The sequence below is a fragment of the Anolis carolinensis genome, chromosome 2 (genome assembly GCF_035594765.1).
Source record: "Anolis carolinensis isolate JA03-04 chromosome 2, rAnoCar3.1.pri, whole genome shotgun sequence".
Taxonomy (NCBI): Eukaryota; Metazoa; Chordata; class Lepidosauria; order Squamata; family Dactyloidae; genus Anolis; species Anolis carolinensis.
This window is the reverse complement of record NC_085842.1, coordinates 297621206-297648404: the sequence shown is the minus strand read 5'-3', so window position 1 is coordinate 297648404 and position 27199 is coordinate 297621206. Positions and strand designations below refer to the sequence as shown.

Genomic DNA, 27199 nt, shown 5'->3' with positions numbered 1-27199 from the left:
AAAGTAAGCAATCTAACACAATTTTGAGGTGAACTAAGATGTTACACAAGCAGTAGCATAACATGAAACCATAAAAAGTTATACTTATGCAATTAAACAAAACACTCCATAATCTGTCTTTAATACAGTGTGGTGTAGTGGTTTGAACTCTGGACAACAATTCTGGAGACCAAGGATCAAATCTCCACTCAACTACAGAAACCCACTAGGTCACCTTAGGTAAGGTGTCCTCCCTCAATCTTGGAGGAAACCCACTGACCCCCCTCAAAAAGAAGTATTGCAGGCACACTGTTTCTCATCACTCACATTTTATTTAGGCTCTTGGTGCCACACATACACATACACACCGTCTCCATTTCATCATTGACAGCAAAGTATCATGGCTAGTTGAACAAGATTTCAGTTAAAGCACTCAATCGTTCATACACACATGCATGAATACATACAGTCCTAACCTTTCAATCATAGGAAAAACACTGGAGTTATCTATTTCAGGAAGGTTGGGAAAAAGAATGTCCATAGTTTATGTTTACAGAAACAAAGGCCAAAATCCTATTGGTTACTCTTAGTAGAGTAAGTCCATTGAATCAATTGCTGAATCAGCACATAAGTAATTTTTATTTATTCCATAGGTCTACTTTAGTCAGGACTAACAATAGGATTGTATGCCATATGTTTACAGAGACAAAAAAGCTTTACTGCTTCTCTCTGGGGCTCTTATAGGGCATTCCTTTGTTGTTTTGAACACAATGCCCCATGGAATCCACACTCCACTTTGATGTGGTATATTCACTGTGTTTGCGGGAGAGGAATGGCAACCTCTATTGGACAAATAGAAGCAGACTCTCCTGGGAACACAGAAGACAATGGAGGAGAGAAAGATGTCATTTTTCCAAGCATTCAGACTGGGTCCGAATAGTAGTAGTAGTAGTAGTTGCTGTTATTATTATCCCGCTTTTTCTCTCTAAAAAAGAGACTCAAAGCGTCTCACAACAAAACCAAGTACAATACAATTAAAATCTAAAAAATACAAACATTAAAATGTAATTAAATATAAACAATATTTTAAAAACCAGTTAAAACCCTTAAAACCAATTAAAAACCTATTCATAGCTAAAACCACAGTACTACCCAAATACTTCCCAATTTTCCCATAGAAAATAATTGCTGAGATAGCCTGAAACACATCTGAGAGTTTGTCTATATCTAAAATCCATGTTATTTTATGAAAAGATTTATGCTAAAAGGAAGAAGTACATTTCATGTTTTTAATTGTGTAATAATATTTAAAGTTATTGGTAGTATTTGTTGCTGTCCCAAGATATCACAGGAATGTCAGGGCCTGGGAAGAGAAAGAAAGAGAGTGGATGTAAATGTGATTTTTCATGTTTCAGAAGACCAATGTTCAGACTGGCAGTCCTGGGAAATCTATACCTCTTAGCACTTATTTGGAAAGCTTTGGTTGAAAAGATTTCAGGTCCCATGAGACTGATATGTAGATGAGACATTAAGAAAGACTATAATACCCTGTTATTACCTCCCCACATGCGACTAACCAGCACAATAGCCTGGGAATACCATTCATTCACCAATTTGGGTTGCTATTGAATTCATCCTCTTGTTCCAGGTCTTCACATTGAAAAGGCATCCCTGCAAAACCTTGTGGGCATTCAAGGAGAAGGAAATTTGGATACTGAAGTGCTAATTGTGATGGAAGATTCTGAATCCAGTGAACTGACAGACAAATCACAATGTGGTTAGGATCCAAATCAGTTTCTCTCTTCTTCTGTCTCTGTTTAGAGATCTTAAAAAGAGTAGATTAATGCAGACATAAAACACACTGGGCAGAGCATGAAGTTTTACAGAGAAGAAAATTTTGATTTTAACACTGTTGTTTAGGAGCAAGTCTTTAAGAAGCTTGAATTTTTGTTTTTTTTAGAGGCATTGCATTCCCTTCTTGTAAATTGTCTGTCTATGAAAAAGAAACAAAAAGTTTGTTGATTGAGTTCTGAATGGATCATTGGAAGTTGGAAGGGTTGGAAGGGTTGAACCACTAATACATCCATTTTACTTCCAAGTAAGAACAAGATATTTTTAAAGTGCAGTTTGGGAACTGTCCCTTGTATTTTGCAGCTGTTTCATTCTTTTTTCAGCATGATATATTCAGCATGGAATTTTAAAAAAAACACATCTTTTTACTGAGAGAATACCTCTCCAGGAATTTCAAGGTCCTCCAGCATGATTCTAGGGTCAACTACCACTTGAAATTGACCACAGAACTACACTGTTGGATCTGGAGATTCCTAGAGGGGTGTTTTTTCTAGGATTCTGAGTTCTCTAGGAAGACATATAGTTGACTTCCAGCAGACCTAGAGATTTTTAAAGATTTTAATCAAATCTACAAATAATCAGATCCATAATGGTAAACCCGCATTTGAGGAGAGCTGACTTTAGTTAATAAACTGGCACCCCAAGTATAGTAAATTTACCTCTCTCCCTTAGAGGCCTGATTGGTCCCAACATGGTTTCCATTTTGGCACCAAATAAAGCCACAGTTGTTTACTGTGAAGCCATTGAGGCCTCACTGATTTTATACAACTCCAAATATGTGTATGATTTTCACTTGTTTTAAAGGTACTGTTTCATTATCCAGGCAGACTCCAAAAGGGGCCTAGTTAGAGAAGGATAATCCACTTTTCGGGGGGGGGGGGAGTAGAAGGAGGAAAACCATTTCCCCCATTTTGGCTGGTTATTCCCCCTCCCCCTTTCCCATTTCATAAACAAGTGTTGTTTCCATGATGGTTGTGGGGAATAACAGGAAAACATCCCCCTCTCCCGTAAAATGGACTATCCTTCTCTGTATAGAGCCCCTAGTGGCCGCCGCCTCAATAAGGGAACAGTACTGTTTAAAACTATTTTGAACCAGTTTTAATCTGCCTTATTTTAGCTTGTTAAATCACTTAATGTATCTTTAAAAATAGGTTTATTGTTTACATTGCAAACAACTATCATGTGGATTTTATTGCAGACTTCTCTAAGATTTTTAAAAAGAGGGTGAGATAAATTATTTTAATAAGTAATAAATAAATGAACAAATAAGTTCTACTGCTTCTAATCCATTGTCAGTGTTGAAAGAACAATGAAGTCCATGTAGTAAAAGGCTGTTTCATATCACAACCCAATGGTGGTAGCATGCAGAAGCTTTTTTGAAAAAGCTAAGTAATTTAGTTTCTTTACAAAAGAGGAAAGTTCAGCTGCTTTTTGAAATTTAACTGTTACTAACTGACTACTCTATACAGGATTTGGAAGTACAGTATAATTGCTTTTATTAAAAGCAACACCCAAGGTATATGGAAGTTAACCTGTAAAAGTGAGGACAGTATGTGACATTGTCAAATATTTTAGTAGTCGCAGAACTGTAGAGTTAGTACACCAAACCTTTGATTCAGATTCTAACTCCTCTATTTTTCTATTAACTCTGACTCAAACATCTTAATAAATAGCAAATGCTTGTTAATTCCTCATAACAAATTTGCTGTAGTATGGGGAATTTCATCGTTACCACCGCATGGATCATCAAACTAGATTTATAATAGGTAAAGTATATTTATGTTATTTAGCATAAAACAATCTATTAACTATATTTGTTATAGTGTTATATGTTTTTATTCTGAAGCTGGAGTTATTACATTTCTGCTTTTGAAGCTGGAGTTGGTACATTTATACTCTGATTTCATCTCCACCCACAATTGTTTCAGACTCCAACTCCATGACTCCCAACTCTGACTTCACATCCCTATGACCTTATCACCTCCCCACTGTGCTGTTTTGCCAGCAAGTGTGGTGAAATGGGAGAGGTGAGGAGTGACTCTGTCACCTTGCATCCTACTCTGGCACAGCAGCACTTCCCCCAACACACAGGGGGAGCGTCGCTCAAGTAGGGCAGAAGCAGGCTAAGCTCCATTGGAGCCAGCACAACACGGGAAGGCTCTTGTGTTTTGGGGAAAGCATCCAAGGAGGCTCCACCACAATTGGGTGGGGTCTTCACTAGAAGTCACATGACATTGTGTGATGGCTGGCATGGGGCTCCGTCCTCAGAGAAGGCTTGAAGCATCCTAGGATGCTTATTTTGGTAAGTGTGATGAGGTCCTTAGCTGGATAACATGGAAATTAATCATGTGAGTCACTTAAATTATCTCTTAAAACCAAATAAGTTAAAAGTAGACAAGACTTCTGACTCAATAAACTCCTATGCTTACTTTGCATGTACATGGAATCTTTTTCATTAAGAACTTCCATCACACGCATTTCTAAAATCTGCCACAACAAAACCTGTCAGGACATCAGGGAAGCATTTACTGGGACTGACAGCTCCGTGTCTGGACTCCCCTTAAGGTACTGTGATGTTTTGCCCCACTTCTTTGTCCCGCATTTTGACGTTGTCTGGAAGGACCCTCACACAACAATTGAGAGGGAATTCACTAAAGCTTTACTTCCATGGCTCAATTTGCCCCAGAAATCAGAAGAATCCTCGAAGTAATACTTGAAGTGGGGATCTGTGGCCAATGCCAGTCTCCAAGGTGTGGTTGCAGGTCCACAGTGAGATTCCAGAAAAGAAACAGTTCTAGCCGATGGGCATAAATATGGTCCTTGACATACTGGGGAATCAAATTGTGCTGGTCCTCCACATCAGAAAGATTAAGAGGCACTGTTTTAGAGCAGATTTGAGCACTTGGAAGTTGTATCCTTATATATTACAGCTGGATAGTTCTATATTAAATAATTCTGCTTCTTTCTTAACTTAAATATTAACAAAGAGTAAGAAAACTTAGTTTTAGATTAATGAGCTATAGTAAAACTACTACAATATATTAAGAGAAAATTCATCCACGATAATTGATGTTTTATAATTAACCTATTTAGTCTGATGGAAGTTTAACCACAAATATCACACTGATAGTTTTTATCCAAAGACATAAGGAAAATAATACAGAACAAAAATACTAAAATCTTGCAGAGGTTTTTTTTTTGTTGGTCTGCAGTTTCTTCTTGTTTAGTGACGTATTATTGTCTTATGAAGTTGTGTGTGTGTGTGTGTATAGTAAAAGAAAATCAGCCTTTACACCATGCTCAATACTATATGTAGTACAGTAAAATCATTTGTCTCAGGAAATAAGGTAAGGAAAAAATGATATTTTAGGATAAAAGTATTAATAAGTCAAATATCAGATATAATTTGAATGCTTAACTAAAATCTGTTACACAGACATGATGAATGCATTAAAAATAAGGATGAAATATGATTGTTTGAAAGAGGGTTTATAAAAGTACATTTTGTGAATTGATGGGAGGAATTCTTAGACACAATAGGGATTACAACCCTCTTTGATGAACTCTGCCTCATTTAAACCTGATTCTCCTCCTTTTGTTACAGAAGAGATTATCTCCCTTAAATGGTTATTTCCTTTCTTTTGAACCGTTAACTCAAGGGGGAGATAATTGGCAGCATAAAGTGCACAATGGAGAAAGCCTGCAAATAATATGTTCACAAACAAAATTAGCAAAGGATCCAGAATCCCTGTCCTAAAGACACCTCCACCCACTAGATTTAGAATAACAGCTCTGTAAGAGAAAAAGGAAAAGCAAATACTGAATCTTCTTCACCCTAAATTTAAACTCTTTTCAACAACAACCACAACCGCAAGAGCAAATGGATCTTGCCACATTTTGCATTGGGTGCATAGATGTGTGTCATACATAAAACTGATTATAAATGTGCAGATTGAGAAAGATGTGTACTTTGATTTTTGCTGGATGTTAACATTTTGTGATCAAAACATTACTGTATTATAAATGCAATGACTGTGATGATTTGTATTATTTTAATCATATACAGCAGGGCTCCCCAAACTAAGGCCCGGGGGCCGGATGCGGCCCTCCGAGGTCATTTACCTGGCCCCCGCCCTCAGTTTTATAATATAATATATTGTATATACATATAATATTGATAATAATATTATAATGTAATACAATATAACACTAATAATAATACCATATAATAATATTATATATTCTATATTACATATAATATTACTAATAATATTACAGTATAGTGGTATAGTTCAATATCTTCTATATATATAAAAGAGTGATGGCATCACGGCGACCCACAAAACAACAAAACTACAGGCCCCCCAACCTCGAAATTTGACAACACAACCCATCATCCACGCCTCTAGGTTGATACAACAAAACGAAAAGAAAAATAAAGTCCTAATTAGAGAGAGGAATAATTGCTTTTATCCAATTGCTGCCAGTTAGGAGGCTAAGCTCCTCCAACTTGGTCTCCTAGCAACCCAATAAAAAATAATAAAAAACACTAAAAAAAATTGATACAATAAAATACTATAATAATGGAAAATAACTAAAAATAATACAAGAAAATAATAAAATATAATAAATAAAAATATAACTTACAATAAAATTAATAAAAAATGCAAATAACATCAAATAAAAATTACAAAACAATTTTAACCAATACCACCACCACTTCGCCACAGCAATGTGTGGCCGGACACAGCTAGTAGTAATATATAATGCTAATATTGTGCTATGCTAATAATATAATATATTGTATGTACATATAATTTGTAAGCCACTCTGAGTCCCCTTTGGGGTGAGAAGGGTGTGATACAAATGTAGTAAATAAATGCAGTAAATAAATAAATGCATTTTAGACTTGGGCTCACCCAAAGTCTGAAATGACTTGAAGGCACACAACAACAACAACAACAACAACAACAACAACAACAACAACAACCCTAATTAACTTGACTATCTCATTGGCCAGAAGCAGGACCACACTTCCCATTGAAATCCTGATAAATGTATGTTGGTTAAAATTGTTTTTATTTTTAAATATTGTATTGTTCTTTCATTGTTCTTGTTGTTGTTGTTTTTGCACTACAAATAAGACATATGCAGTGTGCATCGGAATTTGTTTGTATTTTTTTCAAATGATAATCCGGCCTCTCAACAGTCTGAAGGATTGTGGATCGGCCCTCGGCTTAAAAAGTTTGGGGACCCCTGATATACAGGATTGGAAAAAACCAAAAAGCGATTCCAAATTTAAGAGTTCCTGAAGTTATGATGAATATTACAAAAATATTTCTGCATGCCCAGGCAAGTGTTTTCATGTATGGGACCTCTCAGAAATAAGAGAGGCTTCATTTGACAGGGAATTAATGTCACTGTAGCTTTGCCAGTGCTTCCTGTTGGGGTAAGAAGCCTTTCTTCCCTGTGACAGAATCCTGCAGCTGAGCTATTAGTATGCTAAGCTTTTTGAATAGCATGGGATACCCCCATTCTATTCTGTCCTGTTTTGCAACAGGACTTGGTAATTTGTCTTGAAGTTTTAATCTTGGAAGAATGTAAAATTAATTTTCATATTATTATTAAAGACTGGGTTTTAGTAATTGGTAATAACTGAATGTAATTAACATAATTTGCCAACTTTTTAAAAAATTCAAGAGTTTTAACCAATAATATTATTTCAATATATTCACAGGGAAATTCAAATTGATCCATGAAGAGAAGTGTTTCAATTCATTAGTAATTAATTACACATGATATTTTAAACTTCCACAACAGTAAATTAATACACACATTTTCTTTTATTAATGGCTTTGTGATGTGCTATTTATATATTAAAGAAATTCTGTTAGTAATCCACTGTATTGGATTAAACCTCATTTGTCTGAATGGGCTGAAAGACAAGTGTTTGAACAAGTGAAAATTATACTGACAAAGAGCACAGTGTAAATTGGGTTGATTTCAAGAGCAGTTGGCAAATAAGATCTCTTAGAGCTGTGTGTGAGCCCCTACTTCAATTCAGAGTGATTCAGTAATTCTAATCTGGGCCATAGTTAGAATATATAACCAGAAACAACATAATTCAACCCAGACTCAAATCCAAAGTGAGATTTGGGAGTCCAGGGGTGTATCTAAACTGACCATATAATGTAAAAAAACAAAACAAAACTCTCCAGAAAGTCCAGAATAAGCCAGACAATGCATTCTATCTGATCATAGTATATCCCATGCAAGGCTCAAGGGACTGGAAAATGTAAAATGCTTATCAAGACCACACTAGCACTGAAGCTCTTAAAAAACAACAACACTGAAATACAGCTGGCTAGAAAGTAGACCTTTTTGAGCAAGGACATGTAGATGGCTAATTACCACCACCACCCCTCAGAAATACTACATCATTCCCATGGGAACTCTCACTTCCCACCCCTTTCTTCTCATTTCCTGTGCCCTGCCAAGGTCCAACGCTGATTCTGAACAACATGGATGTGCACATCAGCACATCTCAAGGCGCATCTACACTATAATCCAGCTTGGAACTGGTTCAAAAATTTCACTGTGGAGTGATTAGATTTACAAGGCTAGAAAGTTTGAGACCAGGAATATGATTACACTGAATAAGGAACCTGGCCTCAAACTGCTCCCCCCCCCCCAATTTTTTTAAAAAGTTAGCATCAGTGCACCTGAGATCTGTGAGGTGAAAAAAGTAGTAGAGGTAATCCCTTAACCCCCCCCCCCCCACACACACACACACACACAGGGGGCTGAGCTAGCTATGACCTTGAGGCATGTATGGCAACCCCAGTTTGGTAATTCCCGTTTTATTGTACCAGCAAACCAAATGATGAGATTCAATGGTGTGGCATACAATTTAATGACTGAATAGTGATTCCATATTATAGTTATTTTCAGCAGCACAACTTAAGATTGCCCAATAAGTTCCCTGGTTCTTCTTAAGGCCAATACTGCTCATTTTCTGCTAACAGTGAAGATGGAGAGAAACCCTGGGATCCCCTTTCATCTCAAAGTGGTCACAATGCTTCTTTGCTGTGGTTATTTCCATCTAATAGTAGACGAAAAACATTTTTCACTACTTAGAGCAAGCTCACTAAATTGACCAATTAACAAGAAGTGTAAGCAGATTATTAAGCTAGGCTATTCAAGACAGACCACTTCAGATGATAATCAAAAATACCACCGTTCTTTCATGATGGACTGCCAACACAAACCAAAGAGCACATGGGTAGAGATAGCTGATCTCATAACTTAAGCATAGACTCGTGCAACCATGGAAAGGGCTCCATAACCCACTGAGTCCCATGAACCACTCAGTAAAGGAAATCCACCAAAAGCAACTGCATGCCCATGCTGCCTATCAACTGATGTGCCAAGGCATAGTGGAAGTAATGCATAACCAGCCTGACTAGTAGCCTAGATAAAGCATAGAAAGAGGAATAATGTTGATGGCTGGACCACTGTTGGGTAGTATGTATGCCTGTTTTCGAATTAACTTACTGGGAACACAATTGGAGGTCATGCTGTGACTAAGGGACCAACTTATTTCTAATATTTTATTAATATGGAACTGAGGTTTCTGTGTGAGCCTTGGAACAGAATAAGAAAATCCAGTTGTCCTCATTTCTTCTGGCATGGTGAGTTTGTTGTTAAACCCTTGTTCAGTTCCAAGGCTCATGCATGACCTCCATTTGTGTCCCCATTATGTTCAGGGATACAGACAGGCGTCTAATCCAACACTTAGTGGGAAGGCAATCTAATTAAACTATTATGTTTACAGGAAAATAGTCATGCATACTAACCAACAATGGTCCAGCCATCAGGATTATTCTTTTCCTGTGCTTCAACTAAGCTACTAGTTTTCAAACTGAGAGAGTTGGGCATGATCAGTTTTGATGTCCTTTAAGGGGTTTACCCTAGGCCATGACTGACCCAGTATGTGAACAGAATGTTTAACCACTAGATCATTTCATGTTGGTGACACAGATTTAGACATGCATCATTTTGCGATTCAGGATTTCAATTTTGTCATCAAACCGTAAGTTAAATGAGCATCTTATAAGAGATACAGACAAATACATAAATTGTAACAACGAAATGTATGGGGATACAACAGCCTACCCACAGGGAGCTTTTACTGCAAAGTTGTAGTTCTAAATTTCTTTACCTTGGAAAGAAAATCTATGTTTGGATTGAGCAAGGCTCTCAGACAGTCCTCCTGGTCTAAACATTTGACACACCGGCCTTCATCTTTAGCAAAAATAGGAAGTGCAACTGCTCACCCAGACCCTCAGCCTCTCAGGTAGCGGATCTGAGAAAGATCTTTTGCTCAACAGCTGTGTTCAAGACCTGTTGACAGCACTTGAGAGAAAGCGGCCGGCGGGCAGGCGGGGGAGCGTGACAGTCTGTTGAAAAATATCAGACACATTCTAAAGATGGATCAACTAAAGAGGGCCTATTTAACATTGAGCAGGGAGATCTAGTAGACAAGGCACCCGTCAAATTTACAATATGTCGGGGCTTTGCTAAACCAGTCTCAAAAGTCCCTGTTTCTCCCCACTACCAGACTTCAAAAAGAACAACAAAGAGAGATTTTCTTCTCGGCAAAGAACGATTAGCATTTAACATTATTATCTACCAAGATGTGTCTGATTTATGCTGCTCCAGGCAACTAGAGCCATTATAAGCAGTTCCCCTTTTATTGTTCACAGGGCTCAAGCCTGAGTCAGGCACACCCAAGATATTAAAAAAAAATCTGAAAAAAAGAATGTGGAGCATATGGCTATAAAAATTCAAAGACAAAAATCTGTTTTACCTCCTTCTCCTCATGGAAAACATACCCAGACCTACCCACACAGAAGAAGTTATAATGGGAAGGGAGAAGGAGGAGGGAGAACTTTTGCATAGACAATGCAAGAAAAGAAAATCCTGTTTACGTCAAACAATAAGAGCAGTCTCTTAACAGTATACACCACCAAACAAGGCTGAAACATGTTTGATTTTTAAACCCCAGCAGCCTGCCATTCACTCGTTGTGCTGATTTGCAGAATGAATGTACGGGGGGGGGGGGGGGGGGGCAGGGAGATCACTGACCTAAATTCCTACAGGAATCTTAGTAAACCTTCTGTTTTTGCTCTAGGAGCTGTAATAAATTGGGAGGAGGATCAATAACATAAATTTGGGGAGGGTCAATAAAATTAGTTTATAAAACAATAAAGTCAGATTACAATTTGCAGCAAGGTAATTTTAAAATGGCTCTGGAATTGAAAATGCTTAGCCCTTGGGAGGCAGAGAGAGGTGATGCAAAGTGAATATGTATCTTTGTGGAGATTATTCGCCAAAAAGGAGCCATTACTCTCTGCATTAGCTAATTTCTTGATGACCGTGGAGAATAGTATGGAGGACCAGCACACTGTTATCATAGAGCTTCTTTGTTTTCCTTTCTAGTTTCCACTTAAATCAGAATCTGTTTGTTAAAGTCAGAAAAACCAAAGGAGGCGTAGAAAATTCAGTTTACAACCACCAACTTAAACAATCATAACCCAACAGCAATTACAACTAGGGGTTCTTCTTCCCATGCTATCTCTGGAAGACGGATGGTCCCGCCTACAATCTTCACTCTTAAAATTCCCAGAGTAATAGTTTCAGGCACTTAGATAAATAAATAATGAGGAATGACATGGAGCAACATATATTAGCAACACAGCAGTCCCATATGAAATTCTCCCATCTATCCTTAATATGAAGGTCAACTTACTTTTTGTACTGATTTCATGACAATGAAATTATTTTTCTGCCGGAGAATCCCTGTAAGAGCCATGGGCATGCTAAACATAATGTCTTCAGGATATGGGTTAAATCAACTTTCCAAATATGTTGGACTTCAACTAGGGTTTCCAGATCCTGGGGATTAGCCCCTCTTCTCTATGCAGGGTGGGATGGTTGAATCTCAGGCTGAACACAGCTTTGAAAAGTGAATGATTTATACTGGTCAGTTTTTATTAAATATGTTTTAGAGAGTTAAAAAGGAAAACAATACAATTTTGTTGGTCAGGAATTCTGGATATGACATTTGTTTACTGATTGACTCATAAATTTAGGGCAAAGGAAAAGATACTTGTTCAGGCCTTGGTGGTGGGATATGTGTTTGTAAAATGTTTATTGTTTTGTGTTTTGTTTACACTGTAAGCTGTTAATGTATTTAAATTAAAAAAATTGAAAAGTGAATGTATACATATCCTCCTCATTACTGTTTATTGGGTGTGTTTTTTAAAGGAATTGAATGGAATATTCTCAGCATAGAAGATGAGACAACAGGAAGTGAGGGAAGTCTACTCCTCAGAAGAGAAATTCACTCCTGAAAGCATTATCATGGGGAAAAGGTATTTCCACTGAAGCTTTATTGCCAATCCTTTTTTCCACAACAAGCTAATTTTTTCAAAATCCAATTATCACAGGGACAGAAAGTGACCACATAAGAACAAATCTGCAGAACCTATCTTGTTCAGAATTTGGGGACTGTCTGTATAGTGGTTGTTGGTTAATGATGTAACAGGGGGCTGTCTCCTGTAATATCACTCTTGCAATATCACAAAGGTCCATCTCTTATGATATTACAAAGGGTGATCTTCAGATCTCACCCTGAAAATCTCAAGGGCTGAGATAGACCTTGCATGGAAATACACTGTATCTAGCCGAGATATGGACCGTGCTGTCTGAGGATAATGTAGTCCAACACAGCTGGAGAGGCCAAAGTTTGGAAGGTTTTGGTTAAACTAAGGGCCCTTCCACACAGCCATATAAACCAGAATATCAAGGCAGATAATCCACATTATCTGCTTTGAACTGGGATATATGGCAGTGTGGATTCAGATAACCCAGTTCAAGGCAGATATTGTGGCATTTTCTGCCTTGATATTCTGGGTTATATGACTGTGTGGAAGGGCCCAATGTTAGCTAAATCCACACTACCATATAATCCAGTTCAATGTGGATTTTATACAGCTGTGTGGAAGGGGTCTAAATGGGACAGAGAGAACTTAGCACTGGTGTTTCCAGAAGCAGCCTAATGCTATAATTCCGTTTGCGGAAGGGTCTAAATCTCAAAGGGTTACCGAGATATGTCTCAGTATCACATGGGAAATGTTGAATATTTGTGGATTTATATTTAGTCCAGCAAAGGTAAATAAAAGGACTCTGCCAAATTACTTCAAAAACTTTATTTTACCCTAGGCCAGCAAGTACAACATTCTTATGATGCTTCCGTCTCTATTTAATCCCTTGTGCACTGAACACTGACTGTACACAGGACCTCCGAGAGAAATTCTGCAAGGTGGAATAAGATTGATCTCAGGCCCTGAAGAAGAAGGACTCCTCTCAAATTTTTAGATTCTATAAAAGAGGGTTGTTAGGTTTTTTTGGGGGAGGGAGGAGGGGTCTGAAATTCATGGAACCCCTATTTAGTTTTCTGAAACCCAAAAAAATATACCTGCTCCTTCTTATAGGTCCTGACTTTGCATGAAGCAGAAAGGTCTCACGTAGGATTGCATACTTTGTGTGCAAAATGTCTCATTCTTTAGCATCTCCAGTGACTTCTGTCTGAAATCCTGAAAATCTGCTGCCAATCAATGTATGAATTCATTATAAGGCAGTTCCCTGCGCTCCATATCATTTTCTCTCAGACAGCTTTGGCAGATTCTTTCCACCTCAGTCCCAATAAACACAGTACATGATGCCAACACACATTGGCGTTTAGGGTTGCCAGTTCAGGATTGTCTCATGCCCTGAAGTTTTTGAGCCAAAACCTGAGACTATCTCTGTTGACATCATTCAGTGTTATGCATTAAGTACTGTTACACAACCTAAGCACTGCTCAGAACCAGGCCCGTAGCCAGAAAAATTGGGGGGGGGGGGGTGAAACTATGTTTATTTTTTAAGCAAATCATAAAGAGTAGATCCATAACACAAAATCATTTACATTATATGACACATTATATATTTTATATAGATTTAATTAAAACAAATTTCTATTTTAGCTACAAAGTTTCACATCTAAAAAACTTAAAACGGCTCTTAATTTGTAATTTAGTGGTCACAAGAGAATACCCCAACACCTGTTGGAAACAATTGAACAGAAATCAGGCACCACCTCTAGACTGGACTACTGTAATGTGCTCTACGTGGGGCTTCCCTTGAAGACGGCCCGGAAATTACAATTGGTCCAACGCTCGGCGGCCAGATTAATAACGGGGGCAAGTTACAGGGAGAGATCCACTCCCTTGTTTAAGGAGCTCCACTGGCTGCCGTTCATCTTCCGGTCCCAATTCAAGGTGCAGACCATCATCTATAAAGCCCTAAACGGTTTGGGACCCACCTACCTCCGTGACCGTATCTCCCTCCATAAACCTACCCGATCTTTATGATCATCCGGGGAGGCCCTTTTATCACCACTGTCTATATCTCAGGCCCGCCTTGTGAGTACAAGGGAGAGGGCCTTTTCTGCTGTGGCCCCCCGACTATGGAACTCACTGCCTACTGAAATCAGGCAAGCTCCCACTTTGTTAGCTTTTAGGAAAGACCTGAAAACTCTTCCGCTGTGCTTTCGGTGAGTAAATTCTGTTATATATTTCTGTGTTACTCCCCCCCCCCCCCGAACATCTATCCTCTAAACTGCCCCACTTTCATATGTCCCTGTCCACATTGGAGTACCCTTCTGTCCCTCTCACTCCGGGTTTTATCTTTGTGTTCATGCGGCCTGCTCTTGTTTTACTGTTTTCTTGATTTTTTGATGTGATGTTTATTATTATCTATTGTATTACTTTTAATTATGCTAGGATATGCTGTTTTTATATTTTATTATATTGTATTGCTCTGGGCATGGCCCCATGTTAGCCGCCCCGAGTCCCTGCTGGGGAGATGGTGGCGGGGTATAAATAAAGTTTTATTATTATTATTATTATTATTATTATTATTATTATTATTGATAAACTTCATTGGACACTCAGGAGAGCAAGTCTAGCCAGTCTTTCTTGCTCTGTTGTGCATCGTATGCATTTTATCAAAAGTTTAAGAGTTGAAAACAAACTTTCATTTGTAGCTGTTGACACTGGCAATGTTGCAGAAATCTGAAGAGGTTTCTTCCCATTCAGAAAAAAAACCAGGCAAGATATGCTTCCATTTGATGGTTTTTCTGCAGGTGCAGGTGTAATATTTTTTTCATTTTCTATACCACAGGTCACTCTCTTCCATCAGTGTGTCTTGAAAATCTTGAAGGCATTTATTGGACAATTCTGTGCATTTGTTCAAGTTGTATTTTAAATGGCCACAATTAATAGTGAGTTCCTGAACTATTTCCCTGTGATTTGTAAACCTTTCTTGAAGATGACTGCAGAAAAAGTCCTGGAATGGGATGTACACATTTAGCCTATAATGTTCCATTGATGTTGGTGAAGTTGCCTGCATGTTGCTTTTACAAGTCTGCCTTGAACAGATGGGAAGGATCCTAACTTCTCCACTCATAGACTCTACACATCCCCTGGCTTTTTCTAAGAGACTGTTGACATGTTGCAAATTAGAGAAAATGTGCATATCTACTATTTGTAGTGTTTTGCGAAGCTGAAGGGATGATGACAGAAGCTTCCTTAGGATGTGTATTGTTACTACAAATTCAGCATTCAGAACAGTTAAAAGAAGTTGTCCAGCTTGGGAAGAAGTCTTACTGTTGTATAGAGGACTCTCTTTTAGCTCTTCAAGTGTTCTTATCACCACACTGTAAAGTTCAACAAAACTTAAAACTGCATCATGTTGCTCAACCCAACTGCTTTCACAAAGCGGCAATAGGTTGTTTGCTCTGGATTCAGGGAAATAATCTATATATATAAAAGAGTGATGGCATCAGGGCAGCGGACAAAACAACAAAACTACAGGTCCCCCAACCTCGAAATTTAACAACACAACCCATCATCCACGCCTCTAGGTTGATACAACAAAAAGAAAAGAAAAATAAAGTCCTAATTAGAGGGAGAGGAATAATTGTTTTTATCCAATTGCTGCCAGTTAGAAGTCTAAGCTCCGCCCACTTGGTCTCCTAGCAACCGACTCAGCCCAGGAGACAGGCAGAGTTAGGCTTCACTTAGGCCTCTTCCACAGATTATCTAAAGCCCCAGCTTCTGCCAACCCAGAAGTTCGAAAACATGCAAATGAGAGTAGATGAATAGGTACGGCTCCGGCGGAAAGGTAACGGCGCTCCATGCAGTCATGCCAGTGGCCACATGACCTTGGAGGAGTCTACGGACAACGCCGGCTCTTCGGCTTAGAAATGGAGATGAGCACCAACCCCCAAAGTCGCACACGACTGGACTTAATGTCAGGGGAAAAGCTTTACCCTTTACCTTAACTACCACCATTTCCTCAATACTTTATTTCCCATACCACCATACTTCACCACAGCAACGTGTGGCCGGGCACAGCTAGTCTTTTATATTTTTCTTCAACAATTCCAGTCTGGTGGATGATTCTCTGAAGAAATTGCACACTAATGGCATTGTTCCTTGGCAGTTTCGGACAGGTGGAATGCTGCAAGTCTTTGCTAAAGCTAAATTTAGTGAGTGATCACTTTAGTGGATAGCCATTGGATACTTCTGAGATATAATTACCTGTGCACCACCAATATGATCACTCATATTAGCAGCTCCATCATAACCCTGTACACACAAGTGTTGCAAGTTCAGCCCATTTTTTCCAGTGTTTTTAAAATAATGCCTGCAAGACCTCCACCTGTTATACCACATCTTCACAAAGCCTATGAAGTCTTCTCATATTCCTGCAATGTACTTTACTGAGAGCAATAGCTCTTCTAAGGTACTCACATCCAAGGTTTCATTTGCCAAAACAGAGAAACACTATGATGCATGGCATCTTTCCACATTTTTTATTATCTTGTCACCACAAACGTCTATTAGTTCATTCTGTATTTGAGGACTAGTAGACTGGGCATTCATAGCTGCAGTTTCAAGATGACTTTTCAGGTCATCGTCTCCTGATCTGGTGCAATATCTCAAAAGGCCCTTACCACCATTCTGCAAAGGTTCTTCACAGATAGGTCCTGATTCATTGCTCCCTCTTAAAGCCAGTTCGTGTTGACCACAAAAGACAATGGTTTCCACAATTGGGATAAGTTTCTTTTTGTTTTCTTCTGCTTTCTTCTTATTTCCTTTATCATGATAGACTTGTATTGTATCTTTCCATCACACAAATGGTTTATCAATTAATGCACCAAGCTTCTGATGTTCATCTTTACCCCAACTTCTCTTCCAAACACCACACAGTACTTAGAGTGCACCTTGTACATGATATAAATAGGCTAACCAAGGAAATTTGTTGAACCTTTTAGGCTGAAAACTTAGATGCCTCTGCTTATCCACAGGAAATACAGATTCTGGCAATGGAGTCTGTGGATTTTGCACTAATTGAGCTTTCACTTGGTTATCAGAAACAGTCTTGCTTATATAAAGTCCAAGGTTACAATGACACAGCTTCATGTCTTTGTTCCATGGTTTCTTTGGCAGGGATTCTGTTAGATGAACCAGTGGTAGATACTTCAGTTTCCACAGTTTCCTCAGTTTTCACCTGGAGTTTCTGGAGGAAATCGAATTTTTGCTTCTCATAGACTTAGCATGGAATTTTGGTTTTACCTGTTAAAACCAGGTGTTTTTTGCAACCTGAAAATTTTCGGGGGAAGGTTGAACCTGTAACCCCCCTTCCGTGGTTACGGGCCTGCTCACAACCTACTATATACACAAACAAACAGAAATAATTTTTTCATGTTTAGAAATTAAGACAGAAAGCTTAGTTAACTGTGAATCAAGGAGTAATAAGGGGCTTACTTTCTCTCTTTTGGAAAGACAATATAGGAATCTTTAAAGTAGTTTACTTGTTGGCATCCAGAAGGTGGCTGAGGAATGGAGAGTAGTTAGAGACTTATTGCCACAATGATTAGAAGGAGAAAGGAAGATAACAACAATAAATATATAGACAAACACATCTTCCCAAAGAGTTTTTGCAAATTGCTGCAACAAATCTGAGACATTTGATCCGTTATTTCTTGCCAAGAATAACCGTCTACTCAAACATCACAAGAATTATGTCTGATCGTAATAGGTACAGTTGTGAATCGATTAGAGAAAATTCATGATATTACTGATCTTATGCTCCTAAGGAAATCCTTGTGAAAATTGCAGTATTGTCACCCACTATTTTTTAAAATGCTTTTATTTATTTAGCATATATATCGACTGTAGGAAACAAGATTCAGTACAATGAAAAGGCCTTAGCTTATTCTAGTAGCAGGAGTTTGCATGGTGATCTTAATTCCTTTTTGTATAATATTTAAATGATTGATTTCACATATCAAGAGTGGTTTGGAATTCACACCCATTAAAAATGCTTTTCTGCCGACTTATGGGGAAAAGATTTCCTTGTATATTTGTGCCGTCTGTTGGGTTGCATGTGAAGTGGACAATGTAGCAGAAGTTGCCTGTTTTCAATTTTTCCTTTCCTCCATGGGCTGTGATGTTTTATTGAAGACTCATACAGAAGGGGGAAGGGGAATTAAAACCAGACAGCTCTGACTTCATTGTAAATTTTCATATGTAGTCCAGCCGGCCTTAACAAATACCCGCTTCCCCCAGTGCACTTCATCCATTATTGGGTAATTGCTTGGGGATTGCATAAACTCGCAAATGAAAAGTGTCATGGGCATATCCACATCAATTTTAAAGGATGGAAATTTGTGCTGAAATAAAAATAACATGCCATTATCTAATAGCATCATGCAGTGAGTTTACTGGGATTCAAAAGATGCAGAGGGTGGAAAGCTGCCATTATTTCTTTCTCTGATCTTAATTTGGACATCACAAAGAGAGGGATAAATAGCTGACACTCCAGAAGCAGTACTGTTTTATATATGGAAAGCAACTGAATTGCACCATTTGGAGGGGAGGCATAGTCTGAGAAAAGAGAAATAGACTATTTAATAACAAAGACAGATTTATTTTTTTAATTATATGATTAACCCAATATGACCATATACTATTATATGGAAGCAGATGCATTTAATGGGAACTACAGATGTAATCCTAAATTCTTTTACTGAGGGAGTAAATCTGATTGATTATATTGAGCCATAACTCCTGTTCAATCTATTTAGGACTGCATTGCATGGTTGCAATCATGCAACAATGTTTACTTGAAATAAAATTACATTCTGTATACAGGTAGATTACAAACAAGTTGGGTTCTGTAGGTTTGTTCTTAAGTTGGATTTGTATGTAAGTCAGAAAAGGTACGGTTTTTAAGCTTAACTCCAGCCATATCTATATGTATATGTGTGTGTGTACAAAAAAAATACATATATATGCTTTGGATAGCAAAGGGTTAACACCCCTGTGGTGTTTGTTTTGCTGCCTGTGTGCTGTTCGGAGGATTTCACCTCACTTTCTGTCCCTGTGATAATTGGATTTTAAAACATTTGGCTTGTTGTGGAAACAAGGATTGGCGAGAAAGCTTCAGTTGAAACCCTTTTTCCCCATGATAACTCTTCCAGGAATGGATTTCCCCTCACTTCCTGTTGTCTCACCCCCGTTCTTAACTATGAGTAATTTGTAAGTCAGGCCCCTTCCACTGGAATATATGGCAGTGTGGACACAGATAAACCTGTTCAAAGCAGATATTGTGGGATCTTCTGCCTTGATATAGGGCTGTGTGGAAGGGTCTCTGATGTTTATAACTCAGGGACTGAAGATAGGGGGAAACTAAGCAAGTGTCATCAAAAGTTTATTTTCACACTGCATAATTACAGCTCTTAAATGAGGCACTAAAAATTCCCACAAGAGAATTTTAAGTACCTTACAAAAATCCAAGGATTTCATATGGAGGAAACATGAGACCCTTTCATAACAGTTATAGTGCTATGATTATTCAGCTGAGGTCTGTAGTTTGGGAGGAACTAAAGCTCTCTGAGAATTACCTCTCCCTAAACTGCAGGCCCCAGGATTCCGTAGGATGCAACTATGGCAGCTAAAGTAGAATCATAGTGCTATAACTGTGTAGAACGAAAAAATAATAGTATTTAAAGTGGTTTCAAAATGCATCCAGTGTATCAGAGTTTACATTGACACATTATCTAACCAATCAGATTAATACTATACAATTTTTGGGGATGGTGTACTGAACAATGAACCGTACGAGAGACAGTGACCAACATTTGCAAACATCAGTGACAACAGTAGTGTGAGAAGGACAGATTTTGAAGGCTACTAATTACCTGAATAACAGTTTGATCTTCAGCACTCCACAGCTATTAATAAGTCATCAAAAAAGCTTCATCCCTTGATGTTCATGTTGCAAATGGCTGGGACAGGCACAAATATTGTTGTTCCCGACCTGTTGGAAACTTTCAATTGAAACAATGGTATTTCTAGTCTGCATGGCTTCTTGCATAGATTGTAACTATTTAAAGAAATGACTTATATCCAGGGGTTTCTCTTACCTCCTGACATGGTTGGATTCAGGGATGGGGGTTCTATCTAAAGGCCCTTCCACACAGCCCTATATACCAGAATATCAAGGCAGGAAATCCCACATTATCTGCTTTGAACTGGAATATATGATTGTGTGGACCCAGATAACCCTTTTCAAAGCAGATATTGTGGGATTTTCTGCCTTGATATTCTGGGTTATATGGTTGTGTGGAAGGGCACTGGGTTATCTTAGTCCACACTGCAATATATTCCAGTTCAAAGCACATAATATGGATTATCTCCTTTGATAGTCTGGATTATATGGCAGTGTAGAAGGGGCCTCTATTGACCAGAATAACACTCCTAGGTTTTCCGTTTATCCCAGATTATCTGGCAGTGGTGACTCATATAATCAAGTTTAAAGCAGAAAAGATGGAATCAGATCCTGGGATATAGGGCCTGTCTGGAAGGGCCCCTAGATAACCCAGGCCCCTTCCACACAGCTGAATAAAATCTCACATTTTCTGCTTTGAACAGGTATATATGGCAGTGTGGTCTCAGGGCCCTTCCACACAGCCCGATATCCCAAAATATCAAGGTAGAAAATCACACAATATCTGCTTTGAAGTGGGTTTTCTGAGTCCACATGGCCATATATTCCAGTTCAAAGCAGAAAATGTGGATTTTATTTAGCTGTGTGGAATGGGTCTCAGATACTCCAGTTCAAAACAGATATTCTGATTTATATGGCTGCGTGGAAGGGCCCTTAAAGCTCCATGAATCTACACTATATAATGCCATATAATACAGTTCAAAGCAGATAATCTAGATACAGATACTGGATTATGCGTGTATATATATATATATATATACACAGTAGAGTCTCACTTATCCAACGTAAATAGGCCGGCAGAATGTTGGATAAGCGAATATGTTAGATAATAAGGAGGGATTAAGGAAAAGACTATTAAACATCAAATTAGGTTATGATTTTACAAATGAAGCACCAACACATCATGTTATACAACAAATTTGACAGAAAAGGTAGTTCAATACGCAGTAATGCTATGTAGTAATTACTGTATTTACAAATTTAGCACCAAAATATCACGATGTATTGAAAACATTGACTACAAAATGCGTTGGATAATCCAGAACGTTGGATATGCGAGACTCTACTGTATATGGCAGGGTTGATAGCTGCTTGAGGGTGCATCTACACTGTAGAAATAATGCATTTTGATACCACTTGGGCCCTTCCACAAAGCTATATAACCCAGAATATCAAGGCTGAAGGCTTTGTAAAACTATAACTCCCAGGATTCCATACCATTGAGCCATGGCAGTTCAAGTGGTGTCAAACCGCATTAATTCCACCGTATAGAGAGACGTAGAGACCATGCTACGCAACGCACCCCTTTTGTGCTTCCTTTGTCTTTGGCTGCCTTCAACCTGCAGCGGCTACTGCTTCGCGCTTCTGAGGAGGACAGAGGTATTTTGTCCCTCGCGGCGCTCCGTCTCTCGGTAGGAGCAGCTGTTCCAGCCAACATGGCGGCGGTGTTGCTGTTGCAGGAACTCTCAATGACAACGACTTTGGCCCGGCGCCTCGCAGGGAGAGGAGGAGAAGCGGCGAGAGCAGCCGGCGCCGCTTGCTATGGGGCCAGGTACCTCCGGAAGGAGCGGGAGGGCAGGCCAACGCCTGGTGGGGCCGGGAAGGAAGGAAGGAAGGGGGCGAGGCGAGGCGAAGGTCCCAGCTGTTAGGCCTCGCCTGTGCCTGTGGGTGAAGGCCGCCCTGCCCTGCTGGTGAAGGGGTCCTTTGGAGGGGCGGCCATGGACTCCCCTCTCCCTCCCTCCCTCCCAAGTATATATACACTTTGGAATTCTGGCATTAATTATAATTTCGTTCCATTGGCTAGAGGCTCTCGGGGCCCCTTCCACACAGCTGTATAAAATCCCACAGTATCTGCTTTGAACTGGATTATATGGCAGTGTGGACTCGCATAACATAGGGTGTTTCCACACAGCCATATAACCCAGACCATCAAAGCAGATAGTCCACAATATTTGCTTTGAACTGGGTTATCTGAATCCACGCTGCCATATATTCCATTTCAAATAGGAAAATGTGAAAATTTATTCAGCTTTGTGGAAGGGACCTCAGAATATCAAAGCAGAAAATCTCACAATATTTGCTTTGAACTGGGCGCCCTTCCACACAGCCATATAACCCAGAATATCAAGGCAGAAAATCCCACAATATCTGCTTTGAACTGGGTTATCTGGGGAGCCCTTCCACACAACCCTATATCCCTGAATATCAAGGCAGAAAATACCACATTATCTAAGTGTGGACTCGGCTTTGAACTTGGTTATCAGAATCCACACTGCCATATATCCCAGTTCAAAGCAGATAATGTGGGGTTTTATTCAGCTGTGTGGAAGGGGCCTGGGAGTCTACTGTTTATGTGTACACACACACACATGTCCTTAACAGCATTTAAAGATTCTAATTGTAGAGAATTGTTGCAAAAATACAAGAGGAAGTGTGCAGAATTAATGCAGTTTTGCACCACTTTCACACCCATGGTTCAGTGTTGTGGAATCATGTGATTTGTAATTTTTTGAGGCACCCGAAGCACAAGAGAAAGCAGAAAACAATGTAAAGCTACAACTCCTGTGATACCATAGCATATAGCTGTGGCATTTAAAGTGATGTCAGACTGCATTAATTCTACAGTGTAGGGCCCTTCCACACAGCCCTATATCCTAAAATATCAAGGCAGAAAATTCCACACTATCTGCTTTATACTGGGATATCTGAGTCTACATTGCCATATATTCCAGTTCAGAGCATATAATATGTGATTTTATTCAGCTGTGTGGAAGGGCTGTAGATGCACCTGAATTTGGAAGGTTTAATACTCTGCTTTGTTGATGTGAGACAGTGCATGGCTGCTCAGGGACTCCAATTTGGATACACTGCATACAATTGTAATTTAAGATGGAATTTGTAACTCTGGTTAAATCTTTATTATGATATGTATTCCTCAAGTTGAATGTATTTACTTAGCTTTCAAATAATCACTGTAACTACTGTTAAAAAGTTTAGTAAATTGGCCCTTGGTATTTGCTGGGGCCTCATGCTGCTGAGGCTTCGATTTTAGACCCCTTGTGGGCATCAAAATCCATGGATGCGCAAGTCCCACAACATATAATAGCATTGTAAAATGGTGCCTTCTATAAAATGACAAAATCAAGATTAGACTTTTGGTTGTGATTTTTTTTTAAAGTAATGTATATTTCCAAGCTGTGGATAGTTGAATCCTTGGGTGCATAATCTCTTGATATGGAGAGTAGACTGTATTTTTAGGAGGACGCCCGGTATATATGCCCTGTACAGTTCCATTTAGCAATGTATTTTTGAAAATATTTTGAAAGCATACTTTATTGAGTTGTGGGATGAACAAAATACACCATAAATCTTAATCGGAGGAGGTTTTTTTAATCATGTCAGAAGCGACTTGAGAACATACAGCTAGTTGCTTCTGGTGTGAGAGAATTGGCCGTCTACAGAAGCGTTGCCCAGGTGACGTCTGGATGTGTTACCATCCTGCTGGGAGGCTTCTTTTATGTCGCCACAAGCTATTGCTGACAGATGGGAGCTCACCCCATCTCACAGATTCAAATACAAGGAGTAAAAAGGCCTTAGTAGACCACTATCATTTTGAGACTATCCATCATTAGGTACACTTCATCCATTGATTTCAAGGAATACTTAACTTACTGTAGCATTGAGCTGAAAAGAAGAATCTGATTTAGTTCACACTTTATTTGAAGCTTTATTTCTACAGCTTTGAAACTTTATTTGTACAGAAAGCAGTCTTTTAGTAAAGATATTTGCTGTAAAATTTAGATTTTTGTGTTGCTGCTTCAAAATTTAGAATGGACACATGTTTAGGAGATATTACTGACAAAGGCAAAAGATATTGTGGCACTTCAGGGGCTGGCAATTTAACCTTTAGCATATTTACAGAGAAGCAAGTTGCACTGGGATTTGATATCATAATACTACGAAATAAGTTGGCATATACTTACATAGTGAACATTTAGGTTTGGACAGTGAGTTTACTGTGGTGTGAAACTTTCTAAGCAGTAGCCTATTACAACTCCATTTTTTTCTAATGGAGTTTAATATTATAACTAAAGGTATTGGTCATAAAGAATCATTTTCTGAGTGGCTACTTCATTGTTGGCTTGACATTGTAATAGATTAAAGTATATGAAGGAATTTAGTTATGTGTCCCAAAATAAAAGTAAAAATTGGAGGTAGATAATAAAATTTTTGATAAATGAATCAAAATGTTGCAGAAGTGTTTTTTAAATTCTCCTGAATACTTTCATACTGACTGGCACTAAAAATAAAGTGGCTTTGGGAATAATTTTTAAAACCTTTTTCACTTTGGAAAAATGTGCTTTGTGATCTTTTACACCAGGAAAATACGTTTTCCAAAAATTCTGAAATTATTATTTTTACTTCTGATTCCCCCCCTTCCTGATTCAGTACAGAACAAACTTTTAAACAGTTTTCTTTCTTGGGTTTTATATCAGTTTAGAGGAAGTTGATGGATTTATGCAGGCTGCTATTACTCAAAGACTAAGGGCCCTTCCACACAGCCATATAATCCAGAATATCAAGGCAGAAAATACCACAATATCTGCTTTAAACTGGGTTATCTGAGTCCACACTGCCATATAACCCAGTTCGAAGCAGAAAATGTGGGATTTTCAGGGTTGTTGTATGTCTTTCGGGCTGTGTGGCCATGTTCCAGAAGTGGGATTTTATTCAGCTGTGTGGAAGGGGCCCAAATTAATTTCAGCCAGAGGGATTTTGGTCTACCAACTGAGAAAACTAACATCAAAATTCCTTGCAATAATTGTACAAAATATTTCATTGACTGATTATTTATTTCCACAATCTAAGTCATATATTCCAAAATAAAGCCCCAAAGCTATAAATGTGCAATATGTTTGCTTGGATTGGCTTATTATCCCATATATATATGTGTGTGTGTGTGTGTAATGTGTAATATGCAATGTGCTAACTTTACTCCATAACTTTATTATGGAGTAAACAGCAAAACCACTAACCCAATCACACCAAATTTGGCCACAAAAATCATAATCATCCAAGGTGTGTTTTTCAATCAAAAAATTCTAGAAAAATAAAGTCCAAATTAGAGGTCAGGGAAGAGCCATTGTCATGCCACCAGAAGGCTCTCACCTGCTGCCCTGTCCCTTTAATGTTCTAAGAGGGCAGAGCTTAGCCTCAGCCCCTGCCTGTTTCCAAATGGCAGTTATTTTTGTCAGTTAGGATTTGTCAGTTAGTGTAATCCTGGAAGGAAGCATAGGAAGCTAGAAGGAGCACAGAAATTCACGTCATGTTGGATCTGTATCAACTGAAGTCATGTCTGAACTGTATTAATTCAAGTCACATCAGAATTGTATTCAAATTAAATTAAAAAGCCATATAAGACAGCAATGCATAAAGTCATGTCAACATTGTATTAAAATCAGTGCAAAGATATGTAGAATCCAGTCATGTCAGGACTTTATACTGTGTGGCAATAACCATCCAGAACTGAATAGACTTCAAAGATTTCCTTTCCTCACAGAGACTTTTGATTTCCCAAATACAGTCTCCGATCTGTCCTTTGTGCTATGGTGCCTTCCAGTTCATTTAGTTAAGCCCTTTTAGGCCCCGCCCCCACACTGCCTATAAAATACAAATTTTCTGATTTGAACTGGATTATATGGCAGTGTAGACTCAAGGCCCTTCCACACAGCTATATAACCCGAATGCCAAGGCACATAATCCACAGTATCTGCTTTGAACTGGATTATCTTGAGTCCACACTGCCATATAATCCAGTTCAGTGTGTATTTTATATAGTTGTGTAGGAGGGGCCTCATATAATCCAATTCTAAGCAGATAATATAAGATTATAAATATAATATATAAAATTACTGTGGCATAATAAAATTGAACATCAACAAACTCTAAAATCAGGACAGTAAATAAAGAAAAACACTCAGAAAACAGGGGAATTCCAGACAGGAAACAATAAGGGCCAGCTAACACCTCCCAACAAAGAATTCCCCCAGGCAGGAAGCAGCCAGGCTTTGAAGCTGCAAGGCCATTAAATTCTAATCAAGGTGACTAATTACAGCATTCATACTTGCCGCACCGAGATTATTAATTGCCATTCAGCCTGGACAACCAAGGATTCCAAAAGGTAGAAAGCGGCCGGGCTTGCAAGCTGCAAGACTATTCAATGCAATTCAAGCTGGCCAAACAATGATTCCCCTACAAAGCAAATAGCCAGGCTTCAAAGCGGCTCTTTGATTGAGGGTGCTATTTTCCTAGCTATAACACAGCCAGGCATTGAAGCTGCAAGGTTATTCAGTGCAATTCAACCAGACCAACAAAGGATTAACCTTGGTTGAAGATGGGCAGGCTTTGAAGCAGCGATACTACTCTGTACTATTGAATCTGACCAACCAAAGATTCCCCTAGGTAGCAAGCAGCCAGGCTTTGAAGTAGTGAGACTATTCATTGCAATTCTAGCATCCCAAAAAAACATTCCCCTAGAACGCAAGTACCCAGCCTTACAAGCAGTAAATCTATTCCATTGTATTCCAGCTCACCAAACAAGGATTCCCAAAAGAAGAAAACAGCCAGGTTTTAAGGCTGCAAGGCTATTCACTGCTATTCCACCTGGCCAACAAATGATTCCCAT

At 38.7% G+C, this 27199-nt stretch overlaps 1 protein-coding gene and 1 long non-coding RNA gene across 6 annotated transcripts in view; one reads left to right on the top strand and one right to left on the bottom strand.

The window, feature by feature from the left end:
- Positions 1 to 291: 291 nt before the first annotated feature.
- On the bottom strand, positions 292 to 21953 carry LOC103277582 (uncharacterized). 5 transcript variants are annotated; one of them, XR_010003597.1, is made up of 5 exons: positions 21733 to 21852; positions 20207 to 20335; positions 11642 to 11848; positions 10167 to 10289; positions 292 to 1342 (listed from the first exon to the last, which is right to left on the bottom strand). It is a non-coding gene; the product is annotated as an uncharacterized LOC103277582 (long non-coding RNA). The 5 variants fall into 5 exon arrangements; XR_010003594.1 differs by having other exon boundaries at positions 292 to 10289; positions 21818 to 21953; XR_010003596.1 differs by having other exon boundaries at positions 292 to 10289; positions 20207 to 20325; positions 21733 to 21867.
- The window catches only part of ndufs4 (NADH:ubiquinone oxidoreductase subunit S4), a 73977-nt gene continuing 68660 nt past the window's right edge, over positions 21883 to 27199 (top strand). The window contains exon 1 of the mRNA XM_008102800.3: positions 21883 to 22066. Within this exon, the coding sequence (XP_008101007.1) occupies positions 21951 to 22066 (116 nt within the window). The 5' untranslated portion in view covers positions 21883 to 21950. The remainder of the gene's footprint in view (positions 22067 to 27199) is intronic.